The sequence below is a fragment of the Hemitrygon akajei genome, chromosome 14 (genome assembly GCF_048418815.1).
Source record: "Hemitrygon akajei chromosome 14, sHemAka1.3, whole genome shotgun sequence".
Classification (NCBI taxonomy): Eukaryota; Metazoa; Chordata; class Chondrichthyes; order Myliobatiformes; family Dasyatidae; genus Hemitrygon; species Hemitrygon akajei.
The window spans coordinates 102746005-102772515 of record NC_133137.1 but is presented as its reverse complement, the minus strand read 5'-3'; the positions used below and the strand labels follow the sequence as shown (position 1 = coordinate 102772515).

Sequence of the window (26511 nt, the reverse complement as noted above, 5' to 3'; positions counted from 1 at the left end):
AGGGTAACCAAACAACAGACTTGGCTGAGAGTCCAAAACAGCTTCCAGAAAAAAACCCATCCCCCCCATCTCCTCCCAAAGTCAGAAGGTTGACCAATAGACAGCCAACAGCTACAACTAATAACATTCCCCCCAAAAAACCTACTGGTTTAGCTCCAAATTGATTTCAAGGTTAGCTGCTTTCCAACCTAGACAAAACAACAGATGGAGACAAAATTTAACCCTCGTAACTAGAACACATATAGATGAATTATTATAGTTTCAAAAAGATAAAATGAAAAATACCCATACTAAGCCTTATTGATAGGAAAAAACTTCAAGAAGAATAAGTATAATATAAAATAATAAAACATCTATCAAAATTCAAAACATATGAACACACAAGGTATTAACTCGTTAAAATATTATTCTCTAAGTAAAGTATTAAAAGGTTCAAAAAGAGAGTTAGCTACAAAGGTTTACCAAAAGTAAAAGAAGCAATTTTTCATGTAGAAAGATATTGAACAGTTAATCTCCTGATTCTAAGAATTCCTGAGCTTCTTCACTTGAATGGAACCATTTCTTAGAGCCATCCCTCAGTACAGTGTATAATTCTGAGCTGAGCAGGATAATGAAGAGAAGGCTTGAAATCTTTGTTAAAAAGTTCTGACATAACCTTTTTGAACTTAGCATGCTCATTCCTGACCTCGGGTGAAAATCCTCTATGACCCTTACCTTCTGGCCATTATAATCAATCATTCCTCTTCGATGGGATTCATGAATTAAAAGTTCCTTTGTTTGAAATTCATGAAAACAGATTATTACTGATCTGAGTCTTGCTCCTGGAGCTGGTCTGGGCACAGGTGATCTATGAGCTCAATCAATCATAGGTAAAGACAGTAAAATTTTAGGAAATAATTGTGCCAAAAAGCTTGCAAAGAGTTCCGTAGGCTGATCACCTTCCGTTAACTCTTTAAGGCCCAGAATTCATTTCTTCTGCTTTTATTTTCTAAATCGATAATCTTCTGTCTTAATTTTTCATTAGACTTTGATTGTTTTTCACAAAGCTTTTGCAGGTCATCAATTTTCACATCCAAAATCGTCGGAGTTGCTTCATTCTCTTCTATTTGTTTATCACGTTCAGTTAAGGTTTTTTGAATAGAATCCAATTTTGCATCTATTTGTTTAATTTCAGCAGAAGATTCTTTTCTGTGTTTTTGAAGCAACTCCATAATAGACTCCAAAGATGCAGGAGGATCTTCTTCTTTTCTAGTACCTTTGGCAGCCCTTGTACTCATAGTAAAACAATATCACATTTAAAAGTAAGGTTTCAAAACCGGTTGGAAACAGTGAAGTAAGTAAAATAGGAGTGACTACAAAAAGCTACTACAGCAGGAAGTCCCACAAATCAATCTTTAATTTCACTCTATGATTAAAGCTCTTGCATTGGTTGAAAGCCCACTCCTATCTGTTAGACCACATATAATAAATTCTGCTTTTCTCGTGACCCTATATGTCCAACTAAAAAGTAAAGCTATTTCTGATAGCTAAGAAAATAATAAAAAAAACCCTAAATATCAGCCTTTTAGTAATTGCTGACACTAACTTGAATCAAAATATTACTCAGATGGCTGGAGTTTTTCAGAAGATAGACTGAAGCATGACTTTATCTTCCATTATACTTGTTCCCTTGCTGATCATGGGGCAGAAGATTATCTTTGAGCTCCTCTGTCTGCAGTTGACCTGTACATTTTTTCAACACCTCAAAGAGGTGGGATACCCCTTCTGCTTTTGATTATGAAAAAATCCCTTTCAAGCTAACTATCTGGAGTGATTTTCTCATGCTGCTATTTGCTTAGGTACCATTCTGCTCAGCTGGTCGTGAATGTGGGATTGCTTACTTCCTCAAGCATCCTTCAATCATTATTGTACCTTTCCCCTTCCTCCATTACTCCCACCTCCAATTGTAACCCTAACTCTGTTCAAAGTGAACTTTAATCCTTTATGAACACACTTTCACATAATTTGGTAACCAAAATTGGAAGCAGTAATTGGTAATGAAAGGGCCATCGTGCAATTAGTGAAGCCTTTTCAGCAGCAAAATGGCGGAGGATTCAATGAGTTGAGCATCATTTGTAGGCGGAAAGGAACTGCCAACATTTGGGTCAAAACTCTAATGTATGGGCCTGTACCTGTGCTATACTGCTCTCTATATGTTCTGTTCTTCCAGCCTTGATCTCATTTATGGACTTTCAAGTGTATCAAAAGGAGTAGATTTATTCAACTTTTATGTCTGACCACTGTTTCCCAATCTTAGGTAGCCACTTGGGATTGAGGATGATTGGTTTCCACTCTGGTTCTATGGGTTCTGAGGTGGCTCATGAGGTCAATGTGGAAGCCATTAGAGGCTGTTAGAGCAAGTGGGCGAGTATGGGTGACTGCGAGGTTGTCTGTGTTGCTGCCATTTATACTGCAACTGAAAGCGTTTACTGGTACTTGGCCTCAAGGTTTTCGGTATCTTCCTGAATGCTTCTTCACTTGCAGTACACAGGAGATCATGGGGTTATTTCATATTTTGAGGCAGCTTTGAGTACGTCTTAGAATCTCATCCTTTGTTCATCTGGTGATCTCCATAACAGAGCTTTGATTAAAGTGGGTTTTCGGGAATTGGGCATATCAGCAATACAGTCTGCCCAACATTGACGAGTGACCAGGGAGTCAACACTGATGTTAGTTGTCTTGTCATTCCTGTGTACTTTCAGGATTTGTGTTGTGTTTTTCAGTGCCTTGAGATGTAGTCCAGGTTGCAGAAGCTTACGGGAGGTCAGGAATCATTGCTGTCAGGTAGAGCAAGAGCTTGATATCAGATCTGAGGTCCTGATCATCAACCATCCTTTCCCTATCTCACACAACCATCTCTCAGTGAAGGCAGGCGTTAATGATGGAATTCACCGCCACCTTCAATAGATCATTTAAAAAAAAGTTTTGTTTCCCAGGACCGTTTCCATTATTGACCACCAACTTCTCTCTCCAGCTCACTCAAAGTCATCCGTTCAACACCAAGAGGTGTCAGTCAGTTCTACAAACCAGCACCAGGTTATTCACACAACCTCATAAATGTAGATTGCTGTTTGTAAGGTGATCTGCACATTCTGGGATAGTTTGTAATAGATGGAATGGCTGATGCGTTAACCTGCACACTAAAATTCAAATATGAGCAAGAAATACTTTGAGAAATGTTTACTAAGTAGTAGGTAACAAATGCTGGCTGGTGGCGTAGTGGCATCTGGACCGGTCTTTGAGACGAATGGCCCCAGTTTCAAATCTGACTGGCTCCTTGCATGCTTTCCTTCCGTGCTGGGTTGAGCTCAGTCTCATTAAAATCAGACAATGGCAAGGGTACTGCCCGATTGCCACAAGGCGCAGGGAGGGACAACACACACACTTCAGTTAGTAACTTCCCTACAGTTTCTCTTTGACTCTCAAAACCTCTCTATAATATTGAAACATTTCTATCTTTAATAATTCTTTTTTCCCTTTTCAGGGTTCTTTTGAAGACCCAGACTTGGAGATACACGCTGACTTCGGTTCTTTGTGGAAATGGGACCTGCTGTCAGGGCCCCATGACCGGTCAGTTTTCGATATGCCAAGGACGCAACCTGGAAGACAAGCGTGCCTTCAGGGTGCTGGATTTTCGTGGCTTTGGAGACGGGCGAATTCGAGGTCTGTGGCACCGCAGAAAACTGGTGTGTCGTGGGAGTACACGGAAGATCGAAAGCAGTGAGCTGGCGGTTGGCCGTGTGCCCAGAGACCTGAGATCTTTGGGCACAGAGCTTGGAAAAAACGATGCAACAGACTTTTAACTTCTGTAAACCAATGAGTTGTTTTGTTATGTCTCCCCTCTTGCTGTGAAACCGGGACATTTCTTTTTCCCTTATTAGGGAGAGAGAGAGAGCCTGTGGTATGTTGAATACCAGGTGAACGAGTAGTCTTTGGGGTACTGCAAGTCTGTGTCTTTATTGATGCTTTGCTGCACACTTGAGTGTTCGGTGGGGGGCGCCGATGCTTTTCACGCTGGTGGTGGGGGGGTTGTTGCTTTGCTGTTGTTTATGTGTAGGGGAGCTGGGGGGGTCTTTGGGGTTCTAACATTTAACTGTCATTCATTCTTTGGGGCACTCCTCTGCTTTTGTGGATGTTTGTGAAGAAAAAGAATTTCAGGATGTATATTGTATACATTAAGCTAAACCTATTGAACCTATTGATCACCTCCCATTAACGCCTGAGGAACATCTCCGTGGAGACTTCTTACGCATCAAGTTGTTAGGATCTGGATGGAGTGCACAACTTGAATAGATGACTAAAGGCACTTCCAATAGGAAAATGGATAAATACTGATGGAGAAGAATGATTTGTAGGCAATTGGGAAAGTGTGGGTTATGAGAGCAATTTGAGAGCTCACTCACAGAGCTGACACTTGTACTAGGACTATGGGTTTGATTATGGATAATTCCGTAATTCTAAATCACTTTAGCAACAAAACGGTTACCACTGGATGTCATAATTGAATTATTGCATGGCATAGATAGATTGAGTGTTTATTAAATTTAAGAAATTAAGGTGGCTAAAATGTAAATGCTTGACATAACTGATCAAATTGGCTTGTGGACTCAGGAAGAGCATAATGGGAGACCTGAGGAAGAGAGGCATAAACTTCATTTCTTGCTTTTCTTTTAAACTTGTCTTCAGATGAAACTCCACCTGAAATGCTGTTGTCTAAATATTAAGGCGTCTTGACCAGAAGAGGTGAAAGATCAGCAGCAATACCCATTCACTCTGGCCGGTAGGCTGCCTCATACTTAAATACATTTAGGAAGGTTGAATTGGGCAAAGTGAAGTTTGTGAGGTAGACAGTATCCCCACCAGCAAGGTAAGCACCCCAGAATCCAAATGTGCCAATGGTCATTATGGTGTGATTACAGTGGGCAAAAATGGCAAAGTCCCAGTATGGACTTGATTCATTTCCATCTCCTGAGAAATAGACATCCCCTTTGGAGACATCTATATTTGCCCGACACCAATCAATTCCATTGCTTACCACTATGAAGAAAGCATCCTTGTATTTATTCCTGAAGTAGGACATGGCTTGTTCCAAATATTTTTTATCTCCAATCACACCTTTCCACACGTTGGGCATAACACGTACGTAATCTCCTCTTCGAACGTGAACACCAATGTATGTAACATTTTGACGTGATGCTGTTATATTCCGTAAATACAAGTTGACTTCTTCTGTGATGAACTCATGAAAAGAAAATTCACGAAAGATTTCATGCCGGATATGGTGGTAGAATGTCCAAGAAGATGGATATCCTACGAAATTAATATAGTCTCCTGAAATATCCTTATACTTATCTTCCATCCAGTCAGACAGGTAGTAGGTTTTCCAAGTAATCTTCTGCTTGACCTCTTCCTGGAGAGTGGGAAGTGTAATCTTGAAGTTCTGAGACAGGGATTTGGCCATTGCTGGGGAAATGTAGGCTTGCCTTTTGTTTAATCTGGCCAAAGCAAATAATGTTGCATATTGTCCCATCTGATTACCAAGCCTCCCAATTGGGAGTATTGTCCACATGCCTTTGGAAGATCTGATGGCTTTGAATGATTCATAGTCTTCATTCTGATCACACTTTGAAGTTTTATTGGTGCTCTCCACAATGGTCATGTTTTTCAATGGCTTGAAATTATTCTTCCCAAATGATATTAATATATTACTTTCTTTGTAATAGGCCATGGGACCAAATATGAATACACTGAGAATTGTGAGCATTGAAAGCAGAAGCAATTTTAGAAAGCACCGTGGCTTGTAAATGTATAGATTTATGCAAATACTTGCTAAGTTGGCCATCCTTTCAAACACTCTGCTGTTGACCTTCTGCTATTCTCTCAGATCAAATTACACTTCCATCAAAGTCCTAAAAAGGAACAAGAAAAAAATCAAAATCCATAAGAAACAAGAACACTTACCAAATACATTCTAAAGTGAGCTCACTTCTGACTACCTTGCTCTCAAGGCAGGAAGTGGACTTTGCTGATATTTCTGTGGAAAGCATATTAGCTATCCATAGACATCCTACTATTCCTGTCTAGTGAGGAATTTGGCTTCTTAACTGTCCACATTACAGGGAGATCACAGTTCAACAGCAGGATTGCTACAAGTTATTTTCAGATTTTCTCGGTTCAGGATTGTGGTGGGAGAGCAAAAGCGTGTAGCCCAGATGGCCAGGTGAGGTTGAATTGGACACTTTTCTACTCAGTGAGAAGAGGTCTAATCTGTACCTAAACTTCATCCACCTGATATATCTCCACCTCCTTGAATACAGTTGTCTAGCAAAACCTCTCAATTTTTAATTGAAAATGCTGATTTGAAAGTGAAAGTCATACTTCTACCAACCCTTGCATTGGAGAGATGTTTCCTAACTGTTCTGATTGATTTATAACCATATAACCATATAACAATCACAGCACGGAAACAGGCCATTCTGGCCCTCCTAGTCCATGCCGAACTCTTAATCTCACCTAGTCCCACCTACCCGCACTCAGCCCATAACCCTCCACTCCTTTCCTGTCCATATGCCTATCCAATTTTACCTTAAATGACACAACTGAACTGGCCTCTACTACTTCTACAGGAAGCTCATTCCACACAGCTATCACTCTCTGAGTAAAGAAATACCCCCTCATGTTTCCCTTAAACTTTTGCCCCCTAACTCTCAAATCATGTCCTCTCGTTTGAATCTCCCCTACTCTCAATGGAAACAGCCTATTCATGTCAACTCTATCTATCCCTCTCAACATTTTAAATACCTCGATCAAATCCCCCCTCAACCTTCTACACTCCAATGAATAGAGATCTAACTTGTTCAACCTTTCTCTGTAACTTAAGTGCTGAAACCCAGGTAACATCCTAGTAAATCGTCTCTGCACTCTCTCTAATTTATTGATATCTTTCCTATAATTCGGTGACCAGAACTGTACACAATATTCCAAATTTGGCCTTACCAATGCCTTGTACAATTTTAACATTACATCCCAACTTCTGTACTCAATGCTCTGATTTATAAAGGCCAGCGTTCCAAAAGCCTTCTTCACCACCCTATCTACATGAGACTCCACCTTCAGGGAACTATGCACTGTTATTCCTAGATCTCTCTGTTCCACTGCATTCCTCAATGCCCTACCATTTACCCTGTATGTTCTATTTGGATTATTCCTGCCAAAATGTAGAACCTCACACTTCTCAGCATTAAACTCCATCTGCCAACGTTCAGCCCATTCTTCTAACCGGCATAAATCTCCCTGCAAGCTTTGAAAACCCACCTCATTATCCACAACACCTCCTACCTTAGTATCAGCAGCATACTTACTAATCCAATTTACCACCCCATCATCCAGATCATTTATGTATATCACAAACAACATTGGGCCCAAAACAGATCCCTGAGGCACCCCGCTAGTCACCGGCCTCCATCCCGATAAACACTTATCCACCACTACTCTCTGGCATCTCCCATCTAGCCACTGTTGAATCCATTTTATTACTCCAGCATTAATACCTAACGACTGAACCTTCTTAACTAACCTTCCATGTGGAACTTTGTCAAAGGCCTTGCTGAAGTCCATATAGACTACATCCACTGCCTTACCCTCGTCAACATTCCTCGTAACTACTTCAAAAAATTCAATAAGGTTTGTCAAACATGACCTTCCATGCACAAATCCATGCTGGCTACTCCTAATCAGATCCTGTCTATCCAGATAATTATAAATACTATCTCTAAGAATACTTTCCATTAATTTACCCACCACTGATGTTAAACTGACAGGTCTATAATTGCCAGGCTTACTTCTAGAACCCTTTTTAAACAATGGAACCACATGAGCAATACGCCAATCCTCCGGCACAATCCCCGTTTCTAATGACATCTGAAAGATCTCCGTCAGAGCTCCTGCTATCTCTACACAAACTTCCCTCCAGATCCTGGGGAATATCCGGTCAGGATCCGGAGATTTATCCACTTTTAAATTTCTTAAAAGCGCCAGTACTTCCACCTCTTTAATTGTCATAGATTCCATAACTTCCTTACTTGTTTCCCACACCTTACACCATTCAATATCCTTCTCCTTAGTGAATACCGAAGAGAAGAAATCGTTCAAAATCTCTCCCATCTCCCTCGGCTCCACACATAGCTGACCACCCTGATTCTCTAAGGGACCAATTTTATCCCTCACTATCCTCTTGCTTTTAATATAACTGTAGAAGCCTTTCGGATTTACTTCCACCTTATTTGCCAAACCAAACTCGTAACTTCTTTTAGCTTTTCTAATCTCTTTCTTAAGTTTCCTTTTACATTCTTTATATTCCTCGAGCAATTCCTTTACTCCATGCTGCCTATATCTATTGTAGACATCCCTCTTTTTTCGAACCAAGTTTCTAATATCCCTTGAAAACCATGGCGCTTTCAAACCTTTAACCTTTCCTTTCAACCGAACAGGAACATAAAGATTCTGTACCCTCATAATTTCACCCTTAAATGACCTCCATTTCTCTATTACATCCTTCCCATAAAACAACTTGACCCAATCCACTCTCTCTAAATCCCTGCGCATCTCCTCAAAGTTAGCCTTTCTCCAATCAAAAATCTCAACTCTAGGTCCAGTCCTGTCCTTCTCCATAATTATATTGAAGCTAATGCTATTGTGATCACTGGACCCGAAGTGCTCCCCAACACATACATCTGTCAGCTGACCTATCGCATTCCCTAACAGGAGATCCAACACTGCCCCATCTCTAGTCGGTACTTCTATGCAATGTTGCAAAAAACTATCCTGCACACATTTCACAAACTCTAAACCATCTAGCCCTTTTACAGAATGAGCTTCCCAATCTATGTGTGGAAAATTAAAATCTCCCACAATCACCACCTTGTGTTTACTACAAATATCTGCTATCTCCTTACACATTTGCTCTTCCAACTCACGCTCCCCATTAGGTGGCCTATAATACACTCCTATCAGTGTTACTACACCTTTCCCATTCCTCAATTCCACCCAAATAGTCTCCCTAGAGGAGCTCTGTAATCTATCCTTCCAAAGCACTGCCATAAGATTTTCTCGGACAAGCAATGCAACACCTCCTCCTCTGGCCCCTCCTACTCTATCACACCTGAAGCAACTAAATCCAGGAATATTTAGTTGCCAATCACACCCTTCCTGCAACCATGTTTCACTAATAGCTACAACATCATAATTCCAGGTATCAATCCACACTTTAAGTTCATCCACCTTTCTTACAACGCTCCTAGCATTAAAATAGATACATTTAAGATACTCTCCACTTCCTCCTCTCTTTTCATCCCTAGCAATGCATTCAAATTTATTATCCTTTTCTTTCTTCTCCCCTACAACTTCGGGCTGAGCGCATCCCTTCTCCATCACCTGCCTTTCCTCCCTCACACACTGTCTACTTACTTGCTCTACTGGTGAACTAACCTCCTCTCCCATAGTTTCCTCAAATTGATTTCCGCCCCCCCATCTTACTAGTTTGAAGTCTGCCCTGTAGCCCTAGCAAACCTCCCCGCTAGGATATTCATTGGTCAGAGTGATTCGTCGAGGCAACAATGTTCTGTTGGGATTCCTTTGAATGAACTCTTGTTTCTGTCTCCAGCGTGATGGAAGGATCTTGCTAAGTAATGGACCCAGCAAAGTTTGAACAACACACACAAAATGCTGGTGGAACACAGCAGGCCAGGCAGCATCTATAAGGAGAAGCACTTGTTGACGTTTCGGGCCGAGACCTTTCGTCAGGACTCCTTATAGATGCTGCCTGGCCTGCTGTGTTCCACCAGCATTTTGTGTGTGTTGTTTGAATTTCTAGCATCTGCAGATTTCCTCGTGTTTGAAGTTTGAACAGTGACATTTTAACATTGGTGGCTTGGGGAGAGGGTGCCGTCTACTCTCAGTGCATGTCCTGGCTCTACAGACCGAGAGTCCCTGGTCTACATACTGAGCTTCTCTAGTCTACATTGGGTTTCTCCGGTATCCGTTCCAAGTCACAAGTACCCAGCTTTGTGATCCAGTAACTCAGAGCTGCATAACAAAGGAGCGCTTCAAGCAAGCGTTTCAATTGATTCGACATTCAAGTCAAGTGTAAGTTCTGGAAGAGCCCTACTCCAAAAGCTGATCCCTGGCTGGTGTGTGTAAATACACAAGTAAAGTAACCCATCAGGTGTATTTTTAACCCCTTGATAGAAGTCATGGTACAGACTGGGAAAATCGAACTTTCATTTAGCAAATTAAACAGATCTGCAGAGAACCAGCTAGCTTAGTGATGAAAGAAACCTGGCTGTGCTGTCTTGGTCGGTAAAATTTAATTGCATCTGGAAAAATTGTGAAAGATGAATCACTGAGCAAGATTTGAAAAGGTTCCTTCTCTAGGTTTCAGGTTTCATGGTCTTAAGGTTTCCCACGGACTTTTCTCTGTCCCGAGGGTTTTCTTTTTCTGATCGTTTCCAAGGCTTATTCAATGTGTTTAGGGTTTTTCAATGCCCTCCCCATCTCAGACTCCCAAACCTCCTTCTCAGCCCCACCCGAGGTTTCTTGATCTCAGTCTGTTGGGGTTCCCAGGTCTCCCTGCCTTTTGAGTTCCCATGCCTCCCTCTCCAGTTCCCCAGAACTCTGGAGTCTTCCCTGGATCTCAAGTTTTCAGATCTTCAGGGCTGTCATGTGTCAGCTATAGGGAGAGGGGGGGGTGACTTCTTCAGGCCTTGTGCAGGGCATCAGAGAGCATTGGGCTCTGAGGTTTTTAGAGCACCTGAATTGGTTAATTGTTGCTTAGCAGTTATTAATGGTTTAAGAGTTTTCCATTTGAGAGTTTTAGCCAACAGCCCTGTTTGGCCTAGCGTTTATTGTTTTTCCCTGTAACATTACTCGCATTAGAGTCTGAAATATCAACCTGCTTCAGTGTCTCTCACTCTGCACTTGGGCCATGTCCGAACCTCACTGACAAGTGGCTGGTTGCTTTGACAATCAGGAGATTCAGGGAGTTGGGAATCTGGTGTAAGGAAGGATTGATGTTTACTGTGTTATGGAAGAAAGATTCTCTAGACCCCATTCAAATAATCAGCTTCTGTTATCACCTGGAGAGCATTCTAACTGGCTGTCTCCTGTCTGGTATGGTGGGGAATGGGGTGATTGAAAGAAGCTGCAGAAAGCTATGAACTCAGTCAGCTCCACCATGAGCACCCACCTCCAGAGAATCCAGGACATCTTCAAGGAGAAATACCTCACAAAGTGGCATCAACATCAATGACCGCCATCGCCCATTTCTGCCATCAGGCAGGAGCTTGAAGGCACACACTCAACCTTTCAGGAACATCTTCTTCCCCTCTCCAATCAGATTTCTAAATGGACATTGAACCCACGTACACTACCTCACTACTTGTTTCGCACTAGATAGTCTCCTTGTTGTTGGAGACACGATCCTGCCAGCTGATACCCATGATGGAGCAGTGACAGCGCTGGTGGAAGAGCTCCAGCAACTGGATTTGCTTGTGGTACCACACCCAGTCTTCCGAGCCGTGTAGCAATGTTGTGATGATGGCACCCCGTACACCTGGATTTTTGTGGACAGATGAGGCTGGTGGTTCTTCCACACTCATTTCTAGAGGCGCCCGAAGTCACTGCTGGCTCTGGCGAGTCGATTGTCGCCATCCCTTACGACCGTAACCACTTCGCAGCTCGGGCAGCTCTGCTAGTCAGGCCACGTGTCCTGTGTGGACAACTCCAGGTTACTCTACGCAGAACTCTCTCAGGGCAAGAGAGATCGTGGTGCCCCGTGCAAGAGGTACGACAACCAACTTAAGCAACAACTCTCTCAGGCAACTATCGAGGTCAATGAGAGGCAGCAGCTGGCTTGTGTCAGAGACCGCTGGAGAACGCTGATCCACAGAAAGCTAGAAGTTTTGAGGAGTCCAGAAGAGCGACTGCTGAAGAGAAGAGATGTAGGAAGGATTCTACTTCCCAAGAGCCCACATCCCAGATGTTCCCACTTCCCAACTGATCCAGAATTGGCCTCTACAGTCACCAACAAAAAAACAGCCCACAGGACATGGACAGTGCATGGAGAAAGTCAGTGATCAGACATGAAGCTAGTAAATACTGTAATATATTACATGGTCTTTTGGGTTTCTTTATTTTGTGGCTGTCTGTAAGGAGACAAATTTCAAGATTGTATAATGTATACATACTTTGATTATAAATATACTTTGAAGTTTGAATGTGCTTTAGAGGGCAGTGAAGTGTGTGAATGAACAATTAGCTCTGCCTTCTGTACAATAACTCATCTCCAGACTCCTAGGCTTAGGATCTGGCACCTCCTGCTCTATAACTGAATTCCTGACCAACAGACTGGAAGCAATACCTCCTCCATGGTTACCCTGAACACCAGTGCCTCACAAGGCTACACCCTGAGCCTCTTCCTTTGTTCCTTGTGCACTCATGACTGTGTGACCAGATTCTGCTCTAGCTCCATTTACAAGTTATTAGATGACTCCATAGTCATCAGTGGGATCTCAAAATAATAATGAAACTGAGAACAGACAGGAGCTAAAAAGCCTTGTTTCATAGTACCAAGACAAAAACTATCTTAACGTCAAGAAAAGAGCTAGTCATTGACTTCAGAAAGCAGGATGAGGCCCCTTGTACCAGTGGGGCTGGGGTTGAGCCTGTTGAGATCTTCTAGTTCCACCAGCAAATTGTCCTGCTCCAGCCTTGTGAACACTCTGGCCAAGAAAGTTCACTGGTGCTCCTGCTTCCACAGAAGGTGAAGCAAAGTTCCTAAGGCAGCACCCAAGACCACTACCATCTAGAAAGATGAGAACAGCACCACTTGGAAATCACCCTCTAAGTCACTCACCATCCTGACTTGGAAACATATCACTGTTCCTTCATTGTCGTTGGGTCAAAGTCATGGATTTCCCTCCCTAACAGCACTGTGGGTGTACCTACACCTCAGGGACTACAGCAGTTCAAGAAAGCAGCTCATCACCACCTTCTCAAAGGTAACTAGGGATGGGTAATAAATGCTGGCTCAGCTGGTGATTCCACATCCTGTAAATGAATAAAATAAATTCATCATGCCCCATTGAAGCTCACCAATTTATACAGATACCCCATAGAAAACAATGCATCTGGATGCATCAGAGCTTGGTATGGCAGTTGCATTGTCCAAGATCACAGGTGATTTCAGAGCGTTGTGAATGCAGCCAGTCTATGAGAGAAACCAGACCCTTCGTCACTGACTCTGACCTGTGCTTCCCACTGCCATGGGAGGGCAGCCAACGTATCCAAGGGTACCTCCCACCCTGGACATTCTCTCTCATCCCATCTCTGAAGCAGAATACATGAAATCCTGCAAATCTCTGTACCGCCAAGCTCAAGCACAGCTTCTGACCTACTGTTTTAAGACTCTCTAATGGACCTCTGACACAATAAACTCTTAATATATTTCATCAAGGTCCTTGCTCATTATTTGTTGACTTGCAATGCACTTTCTCTCCAACTGTAACACTCCGTTACATACTGTTTCTCCCCCTTTTTGTGCTACCTTGCTGCACTTACGTAGAGAATTATCTGGACGGGATACAAACAAAAGTTTTTCACTGTTTTTCAGTATATGTGACAATATTAAACCATGAGTATGCTCATATATACACCCCAGTGCAAGTCAGGTGCAGGACCCAGATCTATTAAAGAATTAAGAACCACGCTGACAACCAAGAAGCATCAAATGCTGTTCAACTCAATTGGTTTATCAGACTAGTCAGCTCTCTTTTGCAAAGACAGGACCCTCTCAAAGTGATCATCTCTGAATCTAGATATACATGGCCTGCTATGCATCTTTGCTGTAGAATTCTTCTTGAACACCAAGAAGAGGGAGATCTTGAAAGAAATGTAACAACACTGAACGCAGTAGCCTGTTTTCTGAAACAAATGTTTATTGTATCCACAGTGGGGTGCAGTGACCACTTAAGTACTGAGGCAGCGACTCTTCAAGCATTACTAATTAACTTAAAAAACACAAAAAGCTTTCTAATCTGTTAGAACTATATAATCATGACAGGCATTGATACAGCAGGTACACATTTTACCCATGGGAATAGTGTCAAAAGCAAGACACCATTAATTTGAGTTGCGAGGTCTTGCCACCCCATTCCCCTACTCATAAAGGAATTGAACAGGCTGGCTATTTGGTTTTAGTGGCTGTGAAGCAGATGCACAATGCATAATTTCCACTAAACACAGTCATCGCAAAGTTGGCCACTTTGACCAACTTCAGCTAATGGAGCAAAGTCCAAGTTTGAACGCACACCTGTTTGAATAATAAGTTTCTGTATGTTTTATAGACTCAATTGCAAAAAGTAAGTAGCTGACGTGTAGCTGGATGATATAGCTGGAAGCAAATCCGTAGAGGCAAATGCATGGTGATGGACCTCACTGCCTGAGTCACAGTGAATCACAGAGCAGCACAATGCAGATGCAGGTCCTTCAGGCCACTGTCTGCACCAGCCACCTGGCACCCATTTGTACACTAATCCCACCTTAACTAATTTCCTTCTATCAACATTCCCATTCCATCATCCGCCCCTCCCTGCACCGTGTCACGTATCATCATTTGTCAACATATGAGTGGTCAATTAACCCAGCAACTCAACTCATTTTGTCTCAGGGAGAATGAGACAGCACCAGGGGAAGGAATTGAACCCAGGCTGCAGGAACTGTGAGGCTACTATCTGCCTCACTGTGCTGGGAAGCCGATTGGTGGTGGTGTTGCCTGTTGTGCCATTGGCATTTAACGCAACAAGGCTATTGGATTGAACGGCAAAAGGCGCTTTCATTGGCCCCTTGCATGGTCGAGGTGCCTGCCTTGTCTGTGTTCCATTAAAGACGTGAAAGTTGCACCTGAAATGTGGTTATTTGTTTTTATACTGTAGCACTTAGATAATGGCCAATGTTCAGTGAGTTCTCTTCATCGTTCTCTAATGCCATGTCTATTTCAGAGTGTTTCTGATGGCACGTTCATTTCAGAATTTATTTTAAAAGTTTGAAATGTTACTATACCATTAAAAACCATAGACAAACAGGGACTAATAGATATTTAGTTAGAAACAGTAGATAAACTGGGATTCATAGGAATTTGTTTAGTATTGGTTGCAATTTCCTCTGAATGGTTAGAGTCTGAGATGTAGAGATGAAAGGAAGATGGAAAGAGAATGTCAGCAGAAATGAGAGAGAGAGAGAGAGAGAGAGAAATAGACTAGACTGTCATTCATATAGATCAATTCACTGAGATTCAAAGTATGCTTATTATCGAAGTATGTATACAATATACGACCCTGAGATTTGTCTTCCCACAGACAGCCACGAAACAAAGAAACACCAAGGAACCCATTCAAAGAAAATACAAAATACTCAACATGCAAAAAAAAAGAAATCAATTGCGCAGACAGCAAAAACCAAGAAAAAAAGAGAGTATAAAACATTAAACCACAGAGTCCTTGAAATAGACTAGAAATGTTCAGCTTGGTTCAGTTCAGTTCAGCTTAGCGTTGTGTCATTTATTGACTGCAGGCCCCAGAGCCAGTCTACCCCAATCAAAACAGCAATGACAAAGGAGAAATCCAATACACGTATAGCATGAACCGCAGAGTCCTGTCCACACACCGCGCTGAATAAACCTCGTCTGAGACCCAGGACTCTGACACCACTTAGTGAGAGGGAGAGAGGGAGGGTCAAATGCAGGCAGATGGTGCTGAACATCTGCTCACCTTCTGCTTTTCACTCGACCTCAGTACACACAACAGTAATAAACCAACTTTCCAATTTAAAATCACTCTTTCTCTCAGCAGTAGCTGCTACTATGTTTGTTGCTCTTTTTCTCCTCTCTGTCCTCAGAGCTTTCATCCTTGTTGCAATATTTCTCAAGGTATAACAATAAAAATGTTAATAATGTGCAGAATAAAGTGTTACAATTGCAGAGTAAGTGCAGTGCAGGCAGACAATCAGGTGCAGAGTCAGAACTAGGTGGATTGTGATTTTAAGACGGTAGTGGTGAAATCATTAGAGATAATTTTTGTGGTGGGGTAAAAAGCAGGAGGATGTAGTGTTACATGAGCATGGCGGTGGACGAACCCGAGTGCAGAACACGGGCGCGGAGGCAGAGTCGGGAGGCATTATTGACGTAGCGAGTGTGGAATCGGTATCCAGGAGAGTCTTTACCAGGAGTCCAGGGTTGGGAGAGAATCCAGGAGCGATGCTAGACTTAGAACTGGCAGTTCTAAGAACCATGAAACGAGGTTACTCACACCGGAGTCGACCAACGAACTGGCAGCTCCTTGTTGTGATCACAGGGTTTTTATCCTGCATTTTCTGATGGAAAGCAGGTGTGTGTAGTTAGTGGAACCTGGAAATGATTGGAAACTAAACGAGGGGATTGAGGCCCAATTCCTGAGGTAAATAGCAAGGTGCGGGATCACCAGAAGGGACGATGACATGTAGATACAGGGGTAGTGATACAAGTAAGTTAAGGAGATGGAGACTGAGTAGAGACGAAAGCTTGTGTGAGATAAATACAGCATCAAAAACAAGAAAGTGAGAGGAAATATGGAAAGGAATAAAGGACAGAGATAAAAATGAAACAATGAGGGATAGATGTCATAGGTTAAGAGTGAAAGGTGAAATATTTAAGAGGAACCTGAGGGGGATCAGTCTGATCACTCAGAGGGCAGTTCTGAGTGTGAAATGAACTGCCAAAAAAGTGGCGGATTTCAACATTTAAGAGGAATTTAGCTGGGAGGGCAATGGAGGGTTATGGTCCAGGTGCTGTTCAGAGGGACTAGGCAGAATAACAGTTCAGCATGGAGCCAAAGGCCCGTTTCTGTGCTGTAGGGTTCTATGGCTCAGTGATCCTAAAGTGAAGGAGAAATAGAGAGAATGCAGGGAATGGAAAATGAGTGAGTGACAGAGATGAGAGAGTTAGCAAGCGAAAAGCCTTGAATCGCCTTCTGTTCTGTGCATATTGTAGGTAGAAACATTGTGGAGACTGAAGGCAGAGAGGTGGCCTCAGTCATGGCTTGATATAATAATGAATAAGTTTTGTATTTAAAAATAGAAATACTCTAATGTAACCTTGTGGAACATCTTATCAGCCAGGAGCCCTGTACATTCTATGGAATGGAAATAAGCAGATGTGGAGAAGAAAACACATGTGGGATAATAACCTGTTTAACCAGGTGCTGATTCTTCACCAACTCATAACTGGTGCAGCTCATTACGCTGTGGGAACGACACAGCAGACAGTCAAAATTACATAAGGTAAAGAGCAATTAATTGATCTTAGGTAATAATGCCACTCAGATTAGATTACAGCAGATAAGAAATCACTTATAAACTGGCCAGTGAAAGGAGGTGCTTTCAGCTTCTGATGGTTCTTTTGAAAATGAGAGCCCTGGTGGTCCTCAGTGCCTTTCTCCTGGTGGTCTACGGCAAGGAGACATTCGTTGGGTGAGTAACGTATTTTGTGGAGCTTGAGTATCCAGTCAAGTGGTGAAGATATCCTGCCCTCCCTCCAAATTAGCACCAAGGAACATCTGATTATGTTGCATCACGTTGAATGAATAGTCATGCATTTACTGTGGTTTTAACCCTTTACTAGTGGTTGGGGTAATACTCAAATCTATAGTTCAATTCACCCACATCTACCATGGACATGTGTTAGGAGATAGCAGATATTTGTAGTAAACACAAGGTGGTGATTGTGGGAGATTTTAATTTTCCACACATAGATTGGGAAGCTCATTCTGTAAAAGGGCTGGATGGTTTAGAGTTTGTGAAATGTGTGCAGGATAGTTTTTTGCAACAATACATAGAAGTACCGACTAGAGATGGGGCAGTGTTGGATCTCCTGTTAGGGAATGCGATAGGTCAGCTGACAGATGTATGTGTTGGGGAGCACTTCGGGTCCAGTGATCATAATAGCATTAGCTTCAATATAATTATGGAGAAGAACAGGACTGGACCTAGAGTTGAGATTTTTGATTGGAGAAAGGCTAACTTTGAGGAGATGCGCAGGGATTTAGAGAGAGTGGATTGGGTCAAGTTGTTTTATGGGAAGGATGTAATAGAGAAATGGAGGTCATTTAAGGGTGAAATTATGAGGGTACAGAATCTTTATGTTCCTGTTAGATTGAAAGGAAAGGTTAAAGGTTTGAAAGCACCATGGTTTTCAAGGGATATTAGAAACTTGGTTCGAAAAAAGAGGGATGTCTACAATAGATATAGGCAGCATGGAGTAAAGGAATTGCTCAAGGAATATAAAGAATGTAAAAGGAATCTTAAGAAAGAGATTAGAAAAGCTAAAAGAAGATACGAGTTTGGTTTGGCAAATAAGGTGGAAGTAAATCCGAAAGGTTTCTACAGTTATATTAAAAGCAAGAGGATAGTGAGGGATAAAATTGGTCCCTTAGAGAATCAGGGTGGTCAGCTATGTGTGGAGCCGAGGGAGATGGGAGAGATTTTGAACGATTTCTTCTCTTCGGTATTCACTAAGGAGAAGGATATTGAATTGTGTAAGGTGTGGGAAACAAGTAAGGAAGTTATGGAACCTATGACAATTAAAGAGGTGGAAGTACTGGCGCTTTTAAGAAATTTAAAAGTGGATAAATCTCCGGATCCTGACCGGATATTCCCCAGGACCTTGAGGGAAGTTTGTGTAGAGATAGCAGGAGCTCTGACGGAGATCTTTCAGATGTCATTAGAAACGGGGATTGTGCCGGAGGATTGGCGTATTGCTCATGTGGTTCCATTGTTTAAAAAGGGTTCTAGAAGTAAGCCTAGCAATTATAGACCTGTCAGTTTGACATCAGTGGTGGGTAAATTAATGGAAAGTATTCTTAGAGATAGTATTTATAATTATCTGGATAGACAGGATCTGATTAGGAGTAGCCAGCATGGATTTGTGCGTGGAAGGTCATGTTTGACAAACCTTATTGAATTTTTTGAAGAAGTTACGAGGAATGTTGACGAGGGTAAGGTAGTGGATGTAGTCTATATGGACTTCAGCAAGGCCTTTGACAAAGTTCCACATGGAAGGTTAGTTAAGAAGGTTCAGTCATTAGGTATTAATGCTGGAGTAATAAAATGGATTCAACAGTGGCTAGATGGGAGATGCCAGAGAGTAGTGGTGGATAATTGTTTATCGGGATGGAGGCCGATGACTAGCGGGGTGCCTCAGGGATCTGTTTTGGGCCCAATGTTGTTTGTAATATACATAAATGATCTGGATGATGGGGTGGTAAATTGGATTAGTAAGTATGCTGCTGATACTAAGGTAGGAGGTGTTGTGGATAATGAGGTGGGTTTTCAAAGCTTGCAGGGAGATTTATGCCGGTTAGAAAAATGGGCTGAACGTTGGCAGATGGAGTTTAATGCTGAGAAGTGTGAGGTTCTACATTTTGGCAGGAATAATCCAAATAGAACATACAGGGTAAATGGTAGGGCATTGAGGAATGCAGTGGAACAGAGAGATCTAGGAATAACAGTGCATAGTTCCCTGAAGGTGGAGTCTCATGTAGATAGGGTGGTGAAGAAGGCTTTTGGAATGCTGGCCTTTATAAATCAGAGCATTGAGTACAGAAGTTGGGTTGTAATGTTAAAATTGTACAGGGCATTGGTAAGGCCAAATTTGGAATATTGTGTACAGTTCTGGTCACCGAATTATAGGAAAGATATCAATAAATTAGAGAGAGTGCAGAGACGATTTACTAGGATGTTACCTGGGTTTCAGCACTTAAGTTACAGAGAAAGGTTGAACAAGTTAGGTCTCTATTCATTGGAGCGTAGAAGGTTGAGGGGAGATTTGATCGAGGTATTTAAAATGTTGAGAGGGATAGATAGAGTTGACGTGAATAGGCTGTTTCCATTGAGAGTAGGGGAGATTCAAACGAGAGGACATGATTTGAGAGTTAGGGGGCAAAAGTTTAAGGGAAACACGAGGGGGTATTTCTTTACTCAGAGAGTGATAGCTGTGTGGAATGAGCTTCCTGTAGAAGTAATAGAGGCCAGTTCAGTTGTGTCATTTAAGGTAAAATTGGATAGGTATATGGACAGGAAAGGAGTGGAGGGTTATGGGCTGAGTGCGGGTAGGTGGGACTAGGTGAGATTAAGAGTTCGGCACGGACTAGGAGGGCCGGAATGGCCTGTTTCAGTGCTGTGATTGTTTTATGGTTATATAAGACACAAAATGCTGGAGGAACTCAGCAAGCCAGGCAACATCTATGGAAAAGAGTAAACAGTTGACTTCGGGCTGAAACACTTCTTCAGAACTGGGGAAAAAAAGATGATGTCAGAGACAGAGTCCCCTCAATAACTTCCTACTCATCAATTTTGCCTCCAACTTCCACTCTGCCCTCAAATTTAATCAGTCCATTTCTGATACATTCCTCCCTTCCCTGTCTCTATCTCTGGAGACAGTTTATTCACTGATATCTTTTATAAAACCACTGATTCTCACAGCTACCTGGATTATACTGTACCTCTTCTCACCCTGTCACTCGTAAAAATGCTGTCTCCTTCTCTCTATTCCTCAGTCTCCACTGCATCTGCTCTCAGGATGAGACTTGTCATTCCAGAACTAATGAGATGTCCTCCCTCTTCAAAAAAGGGGGCTTCCCTTCCTCCACCATCAATCTACCCTCACCCACATCTCTCTCATTTCACACATGTCTGCCCTCAACCCATCCACCCTCCAGGGACAGGGTTCCTCTTGTCCTCACCTACCACCCCATCAGCCTCTTGTCCAGCACATAATTCTCAGTAATTTCTGCCATCTCAAATGGGATCCCACCACTAAGCACATCTTTCCCTCCTCCCACTTTCTGCTTTCCACAGGGTTCACTCCCTTGTCTAATCGACCCTCCCCACTAATCTCCCTCCTGACACTTATCCTCACAAGTGGAACAAGTGCTACTCCTGCTCCTACACCCTCTCCCTCACTACCATTCAGGACCTCAAACAGTCCTTCCAGATGAGGAGACATTTCACCTGTGAGTCTTTTGGGGTGCTCCCGGTGTGGCTGCTATACATCGGTGAGACCCGATGTGGATTGGGATACTGCTTCACAGAGCACCTACGCTCCATCTACCAGAAGAAGCAGGATCTCCCGGCGGCCACCCATTTCAATTCTACTTCCCATTCCCATTCTGACATGTCACTCCATGGCCTCCTCCACTGCTGTAGCGAGGCCACACTCAGGTTGGAGAAGAAACACCTTATATTTTGTCTGGGTAGCCTCCAATCTGATGGCATGAACATTGATCTCTCAGATTTCCAGTAATTGCTCTGCCCCCACCATTCCCATTCCTCTGGTGCTCCTCCCCCTTCCCTTTCTTCCACGTTCTATCCTCTCCTGTCAGATTCCCCTTCTTCCAGCCCTTTATCTCTTCACCAATCAACTTCCTAGCTCTTCACCCATCCTCCTCATGTGGGTTTATCTACCACCTACCACCTTGTACTTCTACCTCCCCCCCCCCATCCTCTTACTCTGCCTCCTAATCTTTTCTTTCAGCACCCATGAATGGTGTCAGCCCAGAGCGTCAACTGTACTTTCTCACATAGATGTTTCCCGGCCTGCTGAGTTCCTCCAGCATTTTGTAGAAATTAAGTAGAAGAATTGAATGTTTACCTGCTAAATTAAACTTCCTAGTTCGAAAACACAATGCATAGGAAAAACAGGTTTTGTTCACTGTGTGTGAACATCACAGATTGTCTCTGGTCATCTTTGTCTCACTGAGGGAGCTCAGTCCTTTGTTTCTGCTGGTATTCAGCACAAGAAATATTGCATTTTAAGCCATTTGAAAAAATCGGTCCTGTTAAGTAGGGCAGAATCAAAATCAGGTTTATTGACACTGACATGTCGTAAAATTTCTTCTTGGCAGCAGTACAATGCAAGACATAAAAATCACTCTAAGTGAAAAATAAATAATGATAAATAAATAGACAGATAGAAAAATAAATAAATAAGGAATGGATAGATAGATAGCTTAGGGTAGTGGTGAAAGAAACGCGAGCCAATAGAATTCAAAGGTCAACTGAAGGGGTAGCCAATCAGAACTGAGGTAAGTGAACTGGGGCCTATATAAACACGAGCACCCCCAGAGAGAAACACCAACAACTGTGCACTGAGGATGTCATCTCGACTGGCGATGAACCATCTGCAAGCTAATTGCCAAGCTGAGCGAACACCGCAGCATAATTTGATAGACAGCACAGAAGAGGAATGGTGCTGGTAATGAGAAGAGGGCATTTCCTCATTTCCTGCATAGTGAGGGCTCTTAATGAAGATGTCACTTTCTTGAGGATGTCCTTGATGGTGGGGGTTATACCTATGGTGGAGTTGGCTAAATATACAACCTTCTGCAGCCTCCTTCAATCCTGTGCATTGGAGCGTGCTGACCAGATGGTGATGCGACCAGTCAGAATTCTCCCCATGGTACATCTATAGAAATTTACTTGAGTCTTTGGTAATATATCAGATCTCAAGCTCTTAATAAAGTAGAGATGCTGGCATGCTTTCTTCATGATGGTATCAAAGTGCTGGGCCCAGCATAGATGCTCTGCAATGGTACGTTCAGGAAACTGAAGCTGCTCATCCCTTCCACTGGTGTGCGTTCTCCTGACTTCCCCTTCCTGAAGTCCACTCAACCAACCAATTTATCTCACTCCTGTGCACCTCCTCATCACCTTCTGAGGTTCTACCAACCACAGTGGTGTCATCAGTGAATTTATAAACAGCATTTGAGCTGTGCCTAGGCCCACAGTCATAAGTGCAGAGAGAGCAGAGCAGAGAGTTAAGCACACAAATTTGAGGTGCGCCAGTGCTGACTGTCAGTGAGATAGCACAATGATCTGTATGACAGATTTCATTTCAAGTTTTTCCATTTTTAATCTTTCACAGTGACCAGGTCTTACGAATCACCATCACCAACGAGGCACAACTCCACCTGGTGAGGTCCCTTCAGGATGAAGAACACTTGAATGTAAGTTACTGTACATGAATGAGTTATTACCGATGAATGTAAAGTCAAAGGTAAAATACTGAAGTTCCCTTTTCCCACTTATATCAGGAGCGCTCACTCGTCCAATTCTGATTTTGTTTCTTTCTCCACCGGATGTTGCTTGATCTGCTGAATAATTCCAGAACTTTCTTTTTATGTCAGATTTCCACACCTGCAGGTTTTTAACTTTCTTTCTTTTCTTTCTTTTCAAATCTTTTTATTAATTTTAAGAAAAACATAAGTAAAATATGAGTACAAAACATTTGAGAGTACACAATTAATAGTTTAAATAAACAATCAGATATGTAATAATCAATATATAAGGCCTCCCAAACTCATAGTATTAATGTAAAGGAATTAAGAAAAAGAGAAAAAAGAAAAAAAAAACCAAAAAAACTAAAAGAGAACTTAAAAAAAAACTAATAAAAAAAAACTAACCAACATGGGCAATTGCATAATGTTAAATACATACAGTAGTGCCGATAACTCCCAACCTCCATCCACACAATTAAGGATAGTAACAATAAGGTTCAGGATCAGACCATTTAATTCATATGAAAATGTTGAATAAATGGTCTCCAAGTTTCCTCAAATTTAACTGAAGAATCAAAAACCACACTTCTAATTTTTTCTAAACTCAAACAGGAAATAGTTTGAGAGTTTAACTTTCATTAACTTGTCTCCATTTTCTTTCCATTTCACTCAGTGAAGCCCTGTGTGGTCTTTGATGCTTTATACAGGTTTCTGACTGAAGTAAAAAGCACTTTGCTGGCCAGGAAATCTTGCATTACAGTAGATATCTACAGTAAATAAGCTGGGCCTGCAAAGCCTCTCTCTGATCCTGCCCTTTCCCCGCTCCAACGTTAAACCCTCGATGAATGGTGAATCAGTAGAACTGTTGGGATGAAAGTGTTATGAACCCCGTAACTGGGTCACTTACCAGCAAAGATAGAGACGTCCGTTGAAGTCTGATGATACTATTTTTAACAGTATTTATTAGTAAAAATACACAAAAATAATATCAATGGGAATATACAGATAATATACATCGTCAATACTAAATCTGAAAGTGCGGGTATAATAATAATCAATAAGAAATAAGCTCTATCGTTGTCTAGGGGATAATGTATTGTCCGATGGAAATATAAAGTTCACTCAGTTCATGCAGGCTGCAGCCTTTGGGGACCGCTGGGTTGCAATGGTTGGAGAGAGAGAGAGTTTTGGGAGAAAAACTTGCCGGCTTTCCTTTTATGATTTCGATCCGTCGGAGTCTCATTGGTGTGGCCGTTCACTTGTGGCCTCTCCTTTAGCTAAACCATTCTTCCGTGATGAGCCCGCCACCCTGGCAAGGGAGGACGCACACGAGCTCTCACCGGCCTTCGCTATAAAACGCTATCACGGGATTTCTAGCGTTTCTCCTGGTGCGTCTGAAGGGGTTGTTCCCCAGACCCTCTTTTATCCTTACTCATGGGGTCTCAGATGTCAATCAGGTTGGGATGATGCAATCCCTCAACCAGCCCACTCTGGTCATCCCCTGAGGGGTTTCAATGAATAGTACAGTACTCAATACACAATTCCGTCTCCAAGAGACAATGGCCGTTATCAGTGGTTCCGTTTCGCTGAGGTCAGGACGCATTCCAAACCTTGTGTATTCTGGACGTCTCTCTCTCATTTCCTGGGTCCCAGACCCGAATTAATAGCGATCTTGCGATTCTCAAAAAGGAGGGGGCGACTTTGTACCTTTCGACCCCTCAGAGTTGCTTCACATTCATAACAAAAGATAATGCAAACTTTCAGATTTTTGGGAATGTTTTAGGCCTTCTACTAACAATACAAGACCAATATAGTCAGAGGTTTAATTTCATTCATACCTTCATCTCATTTACAAAGCTTTCTGCAATTATGTAATCTTTGCTGCCTTCTGTTATTACCACTCCAACCACTGGAAGCAATCTATTTTATTCAGTTCCTCATAACCTTGGAAAGTTTATCTACTTACACTGCCAATTCTGCCAGTCCAATCAAAATAAAACTTTGTCTTTTAAGTCTCCCTTCATAATTTTATTCTCTCAGCCTTGCCACAGCAGAATCCCATGAACAGTGGTCTGGTAATGACCACAAGGTGCAAAGTTCAAAGTAAAGTTATTATCAAAGTAGGTATAAGCACCACATACTACCCTGAGATTTATTATCAGAGTAGGTATATGCACCACATACTACCCTGAGATATATTATCAGAGTAGGTATATGCACCACATACTACCCTGAGATATATTATCAGAGTAGGTATATGCACCACATACTACCCTGAGATATATTATCAGAGTAGGTATATGCACCACATACTACCCTGAGATATATTATCAGAGTAGGTATATGCACCACATACTACCCTGAGATATATTATCAGAGTAGGTATATGCACCACATACTACCCTGAGATATATTATCAGAGTAGGTATATGCACCACATACTACCCTGAGATATATTATCAGAGTAGGTATATGCACCACATACTACCCTGAGATTTATTATCAGAGTAGGTATAAGCACCACATACTACCCTGAGATATATTATCAGAGTAGGTATATGCACCACATACTACCCTGAGATTTACTATCAGAGTAGGTATATGCACCACATACTACCTGAGATTTATTATCAGAGTAGGTATATGCACCACATACTACCTGAGATTTATTATCAGAGTAGGTATATGCATCACATACTACCTGAGATTTATTATCAGAGTAGGTATATGCACCACATACTACCCTGAGATTTATTATCAGAGTAGGTATATGCACCACATACTACCCTGAGATTTATTATCAGAGTAGGTATATGCACCACATACTACCCTGAGATTTATTATCAGAGTAGGTATATGCACCACATACTACCCTGAGATTTATTATCAGAGTAGGTATATGCACCACATACTACCTGAGATTTATTATCAGAGTAGGTATATGCACCACATACTACCTGAGATTTATTATCAGAGTAGGTATATGCACCACATACTACACTGAGATTTATTATCAGAGTAGGTATATGCATCACATACTACCTGAGATTTATTATCAGAGTAGGTATATGCACCACATACTACCCTGAGATTTATTATCAGAGTAGGTATATGCATCACATACTACCCTGAGATTTATTATCAGAGTAGGTATATGCACCACATACTACACTGAGATTTATTATCAGAGTAGGTATATGCATCACATACTACCTGAGATTTATTATCAGAGTAGGTATATGCACCACATACTACCCTGAGATTTATTATCAGAGTAGGTATATGCACCACATATTACCCTGAGATTTATTATCAGAGTAGGTATATGCACCAC

At 42.0% G+C, this 26511-nt stretch overlaps 2 protein-coding genes across 2 annotated transcripts in view; one reads left to right on the top strand and one right to left on the bottom strand.

Annotated features, from left to right (window-relative positions):
* Positions 1-3612: 3612 nt before the first annotated feature.
* Positions 3613-5803, bottom strand: LOC140738860 (galactoside alpha-(1,2)-fucosyltransferase 2-like). Its single transcript, XM_073066808.1, has one exon. The coding sequence runs from the start codon at positions 5801-5803 to the stop codon at positions 4808-4810; it is 996 nt and encodes a 331-aa protein (XP_072922909.1). The 3' UTR covers positions 3613-4807.
* Positions 5804-17460: 11657 nt separating this feature from the next.
* Positions 17461-26511, top strand: part of LOC140738859 (carboxypeptidase A1-like) — a 44784-nt gene continuing 35733 nt past the window's right edge. Inside the window, exons 1-2 of the mRNA XM_073066807.1 lie at positions 17461-17595; positions 23045-23126. Of these exons, the coding sequence (XP_072922908.1) occupies positions 17516-17595; positions 23045-23126 (162 nt within the window). The 5' untranslated portion in view covers positions 17461-17515. The remainder of the gene's footprint in view (positions 17596-23044; positions 23127-26511) is intronic.

Coding starts and splice junctions, on each gene's coding strand:
- LOC140738860 (XM_073066808.1), bottom strand. CDS start 5,803: ATGCTCACAATTCTCAGTGTATTCATATTTGGTCCCATGGCCTATTAC.